Source organism: Epinephelus moara, chromosome 14, assembly GCF_006386435.1.
Source record: "Epinephelus moara isolate mb chromosome 14, YSFRI_EMoa_1.0, whole genome shotgun sequence".
In the NCBI taxonomy this organism is placed as follows: domain Eukaryota; kingdom Metazoa; phylum Chordata; class Actinopteri; order Perciformes; family Serranidae; genus Epinephelus; species Epinephelus moara.
This window is the reverse complement of record NC_065519.1, coordinates 1,277,103-1,288,761: the sequence shown is the minus strand read 5'-3', so window position 1 is coordinate 1,288,761 and position 11,659 is coordinate 1,277,103. Positions and strand designations below refer to the sequence as shown.

At 40.0% G+C, this 11,659-nt stretch overlaps 1 protein-coding gene across 2 annotated transcripts in view; it reads left to right on the top strand.

The window, feature by feature from the left end:
• Window positions 1–9,518, top strand: part of exoc3l4 (exocyst complex component 3-like 4) — a 45,408-nt gene extending 35,890 nt beyond the window's left edge. The window contains exons 12-15 of one of the 2 annotated variants that reach the window (XM_050062131.1): window positions 75–227; window positions 1,328–1,449; window positions 6,997–7,253; window positions 8,516–9,518. In XM_050062131.1, the coding sequence (XP_049918088.1) occupies window positions 75–227; window positions 1,328–1,449; window positions 6,997–7,210 (489 nt within the window). In that variant the 3' untranslated portion in view covers window positions 7,211–7,253; window positions 8,516–9,518. Of the gene's footprint in view, window positions 1–74; window positions 228–1,327; window positions 1,450–6,996; window positions 8,481–8,515 lie in introns of those variants that run through there. The other variant, XM_050062130.1, reaches the window with a different exon arrangement.
• The last annotated feature ends 2,141 nt before the right edge of the window (window positions 9,519–11,659 follow it).

Genomic DNA, 11,659 nt, shown 5'->3' with positions numbered 1-11,659 from the left:
CCCCGCCCCCCCCCTGTGTGTGTGTGTGTGTGTGTGTGTGTGTGTGTGTGTGTGTTTGTGTTACCTGGCGACAGGGGTTTGCGGATCGTATGCACCACCATGTGGTGAGGGAATATGTCGGCCAGCTGATGAAGAGCAACTACTCGTGCAAGAACCGGAAACACGAGAAGGCGGCGAGTAAGATGCGTGTGCAGTGTGGACAACTCCGTGATCTCTTTGACGACATGGTAATTAATTCTTTAACTTCCACATTAACTTAAGCAGCAGGTTTCCTGTTTGGCTCCTCTGATTTTTAACTTGTGATGACGAGATGTTAAAGTCATGGTCTCCAGAAAATAAAAGTCCGTGCTGTGATAATGAAAACTGAAGTAATGGGCGTGTGGGAAAATTTACCACCGTCTGTGTGGACATCCGATCAGTGTTGATGGAAAACGTAGTCAGTTGAAGCAGTGAATTCCTCAGTGTGTGTTATATTGAAACAGAGAGCTGAGTCCTCCTGCTGATCAGTTTAGTGTTCAGACCCTAACACACCAAACCCACAACAGAGAACCAGTAGCTATGAAAGCCAACCGTTACCAATACAACATCAACCAAACAGCAGCCGAACGGTACCAACAGTGCAGGACACGCCACAAAATCCAGAGCGACAGACGCTCACTGACGACTGACCTTTGGCTCGGTGCGTCAGGACCATTAGGAGACAAAAATAATTGGTCATCTGGTCATCTGACTTCTCAGCCCTACTGCTCCCGGATTTCTTTTCTAGTTTATCTTGGGAACCTGAAGAAGAAAAAAGTGGCACAAAAACAGCACCACCTGTCGCCGTTTGATCTCATCGGCTTACGTACTGGAGGGCTGCCATTGGCATCTGCAGCCTCGGCTACTCTCCGCTACATTCCTTCGGCTGTCTACTCTAGCTTAATATCACTCAGCCAAAACACTAACATCCTCTGCACTTATATTTTGGGATGCTATTTCACTGTTGGAAATTTAATTTGCATTAAAAGTGAAAAAAGGAAGGAAGGAGCGTTACCTGGATACCTAGAGGCGGGGCTCTCTCTGCCTCCAAAAACTTCAGATGACGTCAGATGACGGTGATGGAGGCAGGAAGAACATTGTTCTCAGTCAGTGTCACACCCACTGATTAATTTATCATTGCAACTATCTACGTTTAATTTACCATCAACACTAAAAATAAATCTTGATCATAGTTTCAGGTTGCTCAGATAAAAATCACAACACTCGGAGTCCAAAACATAATTAAACTCAGTATTCATTTTTATATTCATTTTAAATTTATTCTATTTTTTTTTTTTTTCTGTGGTAGAAGTCGAGCTGTGAGTGGCTTCACGCCGTAGGAGACGACCTGAGTGACCTCATTGGACAGAAAAACAAGGCAGATATAAAGAACTACCTGCAGCCTTTAGTGGAGCATTACCCCGACTTCAGGTAATCATCACTAACTCATGTTGTTGTTCTGTAAATAAACTGCAGAAACCTTTAAAATCAATCCAAGAAAAGTTCAGCAGTCTTCCCTTTACTGAACTCTGACTCTGACAGATTTGATTCATACAGTGGAATCGAACCTTCTTCAGGTGTTTGACATGTGGTGGTTTTGATCAGCCTGACAGGCCGCTAACATCTGTAGCTCAGTATTTGTTGTTTCATGTCTCTGCTACAGCGTTTGCTGTGACTGGAGGCTTCATGGTTTAATGGTGTCTGTCTGTCACTCCCGTCCTTACAAACACAATATCTCTCCCAGAATTTCTTCAGATTTTGGCACAAACATTCACCTGGACTCAACAATGAACTGATTTGAATATTGTGGTCGAAAGTCAAAGGTCAGCGTGACCTCACAAAATATGTTTTTGGCCATAACTGAAGAATTCATACACTAATTCTGACAAAACTTGACACAAATGTCTAACAGGATAAAATAATAGTCAAAAGGTCAAAGGTCAGCTTCACTTCGACATTATCGTGTTTTAATGCCATATCTCAGGAACAGACAATGGTTAAACAAGTTGGCGTTGGTGCTGTCAACAACACGCTGCAAACAATTTACAAATGTTGAAATGAATTTAACAAAAGACATTGTGAACAACTTAAAGCCTTCTTTTCTCTTCTGGAGAAACATGTCAGAACAGACCAGCACGAGGGACAGACGGCGTCAGACTGACTACAAACAATCAACCTGAGGAAAATCAACCTGATGGTCAAAGGTCCTGGTCTCTGAAATAATAAAAGAAACCAGAGAATTCTGCATCAAAACTTTTGGAAACTTTGGAACGTTAAAGAAGGAAATAAATGAATTAAGAGAAGGCATCGGACAACTGAAAATAAAAAAGGATGCAGCAGAATTAAGAATGGCAGAAAAAGAGGACACGGAAATCTATAAGACCCAGGTGCTTCTCCACAGACTGCATCTACAGGAACAACTGGAAGCTAGATGTCGAGCTAAAGAATCTAAGAATTTTATTCAGCCTGAAGAAAGTGAAGAAAAACAATAAATCTGATACAATAGAAAGTAACAATAGAAATCTTGATTTCTGCGCATTTCAGGCATGTGGATAGTGACTGGGACAGAGCGTAACAAGGGCTGAAGTGGCTGGATGAGGGCGTCTAGCGTGGCAAAGTAGCAAACAAAATCTGAATTTCAGGTTAAAGTAGGCCACCACTGAACGTGAAACAACGATCTGGCAGAAAGTGGAATGATGAGCTGGGCTTTATACTGCAGAGTAGGGTGTGGTGATCAGGTGATGATAAAATCATTACTGCTAAGGGCTAAAGGAATACAAGGCTCAATAGAGCTGTGACTCTCACACCACGTTTACACATAGCCGGGTATTTAGAGAAACAAATATTTCCCCCCCTCCGTTTTCAATAATAACATCGTGCACACAACATCGTTTTCAAAAATGTTGTCATTTACATAAACCCGGATAAATACGCCGTCGAGCGCCGTCATAACTATGCCAAACCTATGGGCGGCAGTGTAGGGAGAAGGATGAAGCCATGCAAGCCAATCAGAATCCTCAGAATCGACAACAACAACAACAACAACAACGAATGAGACGCGCGACTTCCTGTTCGTTTCAAAACAGTAAACATGGCGAGAGGTTTGTTTGTGTGGACTGACAGTGAAGTGGAGCTACTCCTAAATGTTGCTTTAAACGCCGGATTTCCACTGGATGCGTGTCCGTTGTGGAACGGCAGCGCTGGTTATGTTTTATTTTGTTTGTGTGCACGACTTGCTGCCCCGCACGATCTGCTCTGTGCTGAATTGCTGCATTGTGCTCCAGCGTCCGGCAAAAATAGAAGTCCTGCGTTTCTGTTGCTCTGGAGTGCCAGAGCTAAGACGGAGCTGGAACGCAGCACGGCCGCAGCCGGTGGAAACACACACATTGACTAGAATTGAATCCTATCGGCTCTGCTGCCGTGCCGGAGCGGAGACGCAACCGACACGCATCTGGTGGAAAAAGGCCGTAACAAAGCGTTACACGCATCTGGTGGAAAAAGGCCGTAACAAAGCGTTTGCACAAACGTAAAATTGAGTACCACCTTAACAGCATCCATGATCAGTAGCCAAACAAAGTGTAAACATAGGTCGCTCACATGACGTCAAGCATTTGCTGGCGCATGCTGTGACGTTTCAGAACCTAATACCACATTTCACCCAGTTTAGACGGCAACACATAAACGGTGTTTTCAGAAATCTCCACTTTGGCTGGAGTTTTTACAAATGATCGTTTTCTGTGAAAAAAACTCAGTTTGCGTGTAAACAAGAGGCCAAACCGCATAAAAATATGTGTGTTTTTCCTACGTGTAAACGGGGTATCAGTCAGCCTGGCTACAGTGCTGAAAAGACACCTGGGGTTGTTCTTATTTTCTTCTATTAATGCTGAGTAATAGTTTGCTCTGCCATTGCGGAGGCCCCTCTTATACGTTTTGAGACTGTCTGCTAAAGGACATTCTTCCAGTTTTGTTAATCGCCAATTCCTTTCAAATTTTCGCGATATTTGTTTTAATTTTCATGGGGATGTGTTAAAGTCTTTCTGATTGTGAATTTAATTGTTGTGCATCGACATAAGCAGAACAAATGAAAAATGAAATCTGAACCACTTCTGCTCTCAACACCCCAACATGATGAGTAGCAGCCAGTCACAGCACACGGTGGGATCAGCTATAGCTGTGAATAAATAACTGTAGTGAAGTACAAGTATCCAGCACTACAAAATTGGAAAACTCCAGTAAAGTACACGTACCTTAAAAACATACTCTCAGATCGAGTTTATTTATTTTCATATTTAAAGCTTCATTTCAGCTAAATTAATTTAACTTTGACAAATAGGGTCACATATGTAAAGAAACATAAGATTTGGGCTTATGTTATCTGTAGGTGAAACATATTTATGTTTAACCAGCCCAAACAGAAGCTTCAGAAAAAAACGTTTACCAAACGCTGAGCTGAGCACTCAGGTTAATGATATTAATACCAGCAGCAGCTCGGAGCCAGCTGAGGTCATCCAGGTTGAAGACGGGGATTTCTGTCTCATTAGAGTTCAGTTTCTCATAAACCAGGAAGGTTTGTGAAAGTGAGACATGTCAGAGTGCTGCCACATGTCTCTGTGTTGACAAGCAGCTAAACAAGTCAAAAAAAAAACCCAGAGTGAAGACATTTAACCAACATCCTGATTTTAATTACACTTTGAAAAGTTTAGAAAAGTTTCCATCTCTTGTAAATGTGGAAGTGTTTGAGTGAGAGGACCAAATTTTATAGCTGTGCTGGAATCCCCCTATTTCATAAAACTCAGCAGAAGAATGAGGAAGTGATGATGAAATAATAAGAGTTAAAAAACTGAAGTTACATGTTTTCAATTATTGAATTACTAAAAGAAACAGCAGTTTTGGTCTGATCGATAAAAAAAAAAAAAAACCTGAACTCATGCCCAAAAATTTAAATGATCAGTTTATCTCAAAAACAAAAACACACGTTCTTCCTCTTCAGTGTAGAGCTGTTAATCAGTCTGACAGTTCAGGTGTGAGCTGTAGAGATGTTAGAGATATCAGCTGTAGAGATGTTGGAGATATGGGCTGAAGAGATGTTAGAGATATCAGCTGTAGAGATGTTGGAGATATGGGCTGAAGAGATGTTAGAGATATGAGCTGTAGAGATGTTGGAGATATGGGCTGAAGAGATGTCAGAGATATGAGCTGAAGAGATGTTGGAGATATCAGCTGTAGAGATGTTGGAGATATGGGCTGAAGAGATGTTAGAGATATCAGCCGTAGAGATGTTGGAGATATGGGCTGAAGAGATGTTAGAGATATCAGCTGTAGAGATGTTGGAGATATGGGCTGTAGAGATGTTGGAGATATGGGCTAAAGAGATGTTGGAGATATCAGCTGTAGAGATGTTGGAGATATGAACTGAAGAGATGTTGGAGATATGAGCTGTAGAGATGTTGGAGATATGGGCTGTAGAGATGTTGGGGATATGGGTTGTAGAGATGTTGGAAATATGGGCTGTAGAGATGTTGGAGATATCAGCTGTAGAGATGTTTGACATATGAGTTGTAGAGATGTTGGAGATACCAGCTGTAGAGATGTTGGAGATATGGGCTGTAGAGATGTTAGAGATATGAGGTGTAGGAGATATGGGCTGTAGAGATGTTGGAGATATGGGCTTTAGAGATGTTGGAGATATGGGCTGTAGATATTTTGGAGATATGAGCTGTAGAGATGTTGGAGATATGGGCTGTAGAGATGTAAAATGTATGTCTTGTAAAACTGATTAATTTCTCTTTTCAGAAATCACAACCCATTTATTGAAGATAATCCACAGACCTTGTTGGGAGCAGTTTCATGCAGGAACTAGTTTCTGTGTACCAAACTACACCCACCAAGTGAATCACTGCGCAGAAGAAGTGTACATCTACTGGTAGCTTATCTAGCTTCATACTTGTGTGTTTTTCAGTGTAATTTTCCAGCTTTAGAAATAAAAGCTCAGTTTATTTTAATCAAACCAAAAATAATTCAGGATTTATCTTCTGCAGTTTTAAAAAGGTGCACACAGGTTACCACATGATCTTAACTCAGCGCAGTGGTGGAAAGTAACTATAAACATTTATTACCTCGTACAAATCTGAGGTACTTGAATATTTCTATTTTCTGTTACTTTACGCTTCAGAGAAAAATATTTAACTTTTTACTCCATTTATGTGACAGCTTTAGCTACTTTGTTGATTCAGATCAACAACATAGAATATAATCAAATTAATTATCAATCAATCAGTAATCATAAACAGATTTTCTACCGTCTGTGCTTCCAACAGTCGAGTGACATTTAATCAAAATCAACCAATCAGGCAAAATAAACTAAATGATAAAATGTTGATGTTGAAATGTTTGAAATTAATCCACATCATTTGGTCACTGCTGTGTTCAGGGTTGACAGGTTTGGGTTTGTCGTTGTTGTTGACTTAAATATCCTCTGTTGTTGTTGTTGTTTGTAAAACTGATCTAAGAAAAAAAAACTATATGTTTCTTGTTTTTGTACAAATGTCATTTAGTGAGTGAAGTTGACTTTAAAAAGGAGAAACAAAAATAAACAAACGTCTCTGGAGGAGTGTGTGTGTGTGTGTGTGTGTGTGTGTGTGTTTTAAATGAAGTTGTAGCTGAAACATCGTGCACACGGTGTGATGTTGGTGGTGATGAAGAGTGAGGACGCTGTTTAACATGCTGCAGCTTCATTAAATATCGAACCTGTAAACTGACGTCAGCATCTCGCTTTGTGTTATGTTGGTTGAGTGAATATTTCCACAGACTGACATCGTTACACTGAGGGGAGGAAACGTCACAGTGTTGTTTTACTCATTGGTGGGTGGAGTGTGTTTGTTGTTCTGATGAGCCTGCAGTCAGCGACAGACTGTGCTGCATTGTTCCTGGTCCACTGATGAATAAAATGTCTGAATGTGTTTTCTTCTCCACCTGCAGCAGGAAGCACCTGGTCGCTGTGCTGTACTTCAGAGGCCTGGTGAGAGGACGTGAACACCAGCTGATCCTCCAACGACTCACAGAGCTGAAGAAGAAACTGGGCAGCGGCGACAGAAGCCAAGTTTTATTTGGTGACATGCAGGTCACCATTAACACAGACTGCTTGTCCAATATGCCTTTCTCCTGCCTCAACATCCTGCTGCCCGACAACTAGTGCAACATGGAGGACGACGAGTCGCTGAGTGGAGGAAAAATAGGTGGTTTGACACTTTATGACAAAATTGAAAGGTTGTTATTCTCAGACACAGCCTTCTAAACTCAAACTGAACCTTTAGCACTGAACCAGGTTTCATTCCACAGCTGCTAGTTATCACAGGGTTTACTGTGGACTTCTGCAATTATTCTCTTTACCACTGAGGGTTTGTTGGTGTTCAGGAGGTCAGGAGTGAATTTTAAATGTTCTGAAGCACAAGATGAAATGAATAAAATTCTGTGTTAATGTGTAGACATGACCGTCAAGATTGGGTGTGGTGTCATCTTCAGACAGAAGTATTCAGATGAGTACAAACACCACACTGTGAGAGTACTTCAGTACAAGAAAAAGTTGCAGTGCATTCAGAAGTGAAAGTGTGTGATTATCAGTTTGTAGAAATAGTTTCAGCAGCTGTGTCCTTTAAACAGTTAAAAATGATTCTCATGTTTTTATATAACTAGTTAATACTGACGAGTCATCTGACGTCTGTTCTTCTGAAATTTAAAACTGGTTCCACATGTTGATTGAAGTCTGACGAATGTAGGAATGCCACATGTTACCACTTACACAACTCATTAAATGTGTTTCTCATTGAGAGTTTCTGGCTCTATGAGAAACTGCAGGATTGTTTTCTGGGAACAAAAACTTTTTTTGTAAACTGAAATTCACTCAAAGATTTATGAAACTTCCTGTGAGGATAAAGGTGAAGCTCTGAGCAGACAAACCAGTCAGAGACACCGCTCTCATTAACACTAGTTTGTAGTTGAATCATACTGTTGTAGTAAAATGTGTCCTGTGTGACGACAGCATGTTGTCGGGCGTTAGTTTGAGTTCAAAGTGTCAGAGAATAAAAACTGAGTGACGTGTTGTGATGGAGGAGTCGACAGTACCAGACTGTGAAGGAAGAATTTATCATGTATAAGGATGAAATCTGTTTTTGTCTCCATGATGATGAAACTTTGAAACAACTGAAGCTTGATGTGATTTTCTTTCAATATTTGCTGTTTTCATTTTAATCTTGTGTTTATAAATAGTTAATGTGTTTGATTGTTAAAAACGTGGAAAAAAATCAGGGTTTCAAAACTTTTTCTGAACTGAACGTTCTCGTGAATCCTGACAATCTTAAGAATTTAAATATGAAACACATCTGTGTTAGATTTCCCCCTCCATGTATGACAAACTCAAATGTTTTAAACTTATTTTATCATTTTTTAATAAAACATAAAACAAAGTCTCATGAATCTCTTATGACTCCATCTGGCATAGGGGCGGCTGTGGCTCAGAGGTAGAGTGGGTTGTCCACCAATCGGAGATCAGCGGTTCAATCCCGGGCTCCTCCAGGCTGCATGTCGAAGTATCCTTGAGCAAGACACTGGACCCCAAATTGCTCCCGATGGCTGTTCCATCGGTGTGTGTGTGTGTTAAAACTGAGTAACTGAGTGGCACCTTGTATGGTAGCCTCGGCCACCAGTGTATGAATGTGTGTGTGAATGGGTGAACGTGACTCGTAGTGTAAAAAGCGCTTTGAGTGGTCACTAGATGACTAGAAAGGCACTGTACAAATGCAGGTCCATTTACCATTTACCATCTGTGTGTTGATAAATCAGCCACCAACAAGTTTATCAACGCTGAAAACAAGCACTAAGTTTTTAAATTAAATGGTCAAATGGTCAAATCTTTCAATATCAAACATCTGTAAATCCACTTTAAATATTTTAGTACTCACATTTAAAAACCGTAATCTTCAAAATTCAGCCCAGTAACCTGAAGAAAATGTTGCCACTGTACATCTCTGTAAACCGTGAACATGTTCCATACATACAAGCTTTTGTGATGTGATGTAGTTTATGAGCTGTGTTGTCAGGAGAGGGAGGGGACGGTGTGACACCTGAGATATCCGCCAAGTAGCACATTGCGGTTCAACACCAACAAACAACACCGATCAGATTTTACCAACACATCGCCGTATTTCCTATCTGGAAAGTTCCCCCAAACACAATAATGATCCAAACCATGACAAGTTTCAATGGATCTGCTAAAAAAATAACATACTGAAGTAGCATATCTGCTATATAACAATGTATTAATGTAATGTATCTGCTATATAACAACATACTCATGTAATGTATCTGCTATATAACAATGGATTAACGTAATGTATCTGCTATATAACAACATACTATTGTAACGTATCTACTATATAACAATGGATTAACGTAATGTATCTGCTATATAACAACATACTATTGTAACGTATCTGTTACATAATGTACTAACGTAACGCATCTGCTACATAACAACGTGCTCATGTAACATATATGCTACATAATAAAGTACTAATGTAACATAATCTCACAATTCAATATGAACCCTATTTCATTCAATTATTTAATTCCAATAGCGGATGTCAAAACACAGCCAGGGCACACTGACAATTCCACTGCTGTAAAACTGAGCATGGGGTTCAGTGTCAGCTAAATACAAGCTGCTTTATAATGCCATGCTTTTTGTAGTCAGTAATCAATGTACTGGTTCTAGTCACTGTTTAGTAGTAGTGTATTTTAGTTTCCTAAATGCTATCTAATATTAGCCCCACATCTAATTAATATTGTAGTTTGCATATTTAGATGTAGTTAGATAGCCGCACCTGAATAGACAGGATGTGCCAGCGCGGGAGATGCCTGGAACATGTTCATAGTGAGTACTCTGAGAATCCCAAGATCCCCTGCACTATTGTAGATGGGGCAGCCATCATTCAGATGCTGAAACTAACTTCTGTAAAGACCTTCAGTGACCCAAGAGATCTTCATTCCACATTTAGCCAGAAAACTTTCGATACCTTGCAGCCCATGTCTTGCAGTAGGGCTAGGGCCTAAGAAAGCAAGTGTTCTACCAATGTTCCATGCATTGATGGGCTGTGACACTGTATCAAAAGGCAATTCATAATGGTGTGGTAAATAAATTTAAGAAATTGTGTCCTCAAAATCAAATTATATCCATCACACATGAGAAAAATGTTTGTTGCTGGCCATTTTGAAAAATGGCTGCCATGGACGCCATATTGACAATTCAAGATGGCTCCATATCCAATTATTATCAGAATGTCTTTGGCTATAAGTGTACAAATCTCATGCTTCTAATTCTTACACATAATGTTATATATATACATATATAATGATAGTTATCACATAATGTTATATATACATATATAATGATACAGTTATCACATAATGTTATATATACATATGTAATGATAGTTATCACATAATGTTATATATACATATATAATGATACAGATATCACATAATGTTATATATACATATATAATGATAGTTATCACATAATGTTATACATAGCCTATATAATGATACAGTCATTATATAATGTTATATATACATATATAATAATCAGTCTTGCTCTAGCCCATGCGTTGTTTCTATCTCGAAGGAGACTATTTAGCTCAGGAGAAAACCAGGGATTATTGCGACCTTTTACTCGCAATTTGTAAAAAGGAGCATGTTTGTTCAAAATATTCAGGAAACCATCAGAAAAGAATTTCCAGGCCAGTTCCACTTCACCAATAAGATTAAGTCTGCTCCAATCAAAATTATACAGATCATGAAAAAAAGCTTGCTCACAAAAACGTTTAAGGTCTCTTTTGATAAGCAGTCGGGGCTTGGCTTTAGGGAGCTTAGCCTGCCTGACAGTTGCAATGACACAATGATCACTGATATCAATTGCAAAAATGCTTATATCAGAGTATTTATGTGGAGCATTTGTCAAGATCAAATCAAGCAATGATGACTTCTCGAGACATTTAAAATTTGGACATGTTGCCGCCTCAACAAGTTGAGTCAGATTAAAAGAATCACACACCAGTTTGAGGTTATCTGATGCTTAAGTCAACCAGTCGCAGTTCAGATCCCCCACTAGCAGTAGCTCATTTGAGTTGAAATTAGACAGATAATGTGCTAATGAGGTTAGGGCTTCAGCACTAGCAGAGGGTGGCCTGTAGCATCCAATAATATTAATAAATTGACTCTGAGCAAGATCAAGTTTTAAAGCCAGCAGTTCAAATGGCTTGCAGATGGACACTGAGGATAAAAGACTAATATGAAATTAGTTTTTTGCGTATACAGCGATTCCGCCTCCTTTCCTGGGGACATCGCAGCGATGTACAGTATACCCCTTTATACTGATATCTTTATCTGGAACTGACTTACCAAGCCAAGTTTCTGATACAACAATAATATCATCATCCGTTGAACGGGCCCAAATTCTGAGACAGGCGAGCGGCTGAGGAAGGGGGTAGAGTGAAGATTGTCCCTCGCTGCGGGGAGAGGAGAGAGGGCTTTCATTGTGCCGATGGTGGCTTGGAACCCCCCCCCCCCCCCCCCCCCCGCCCGCGCC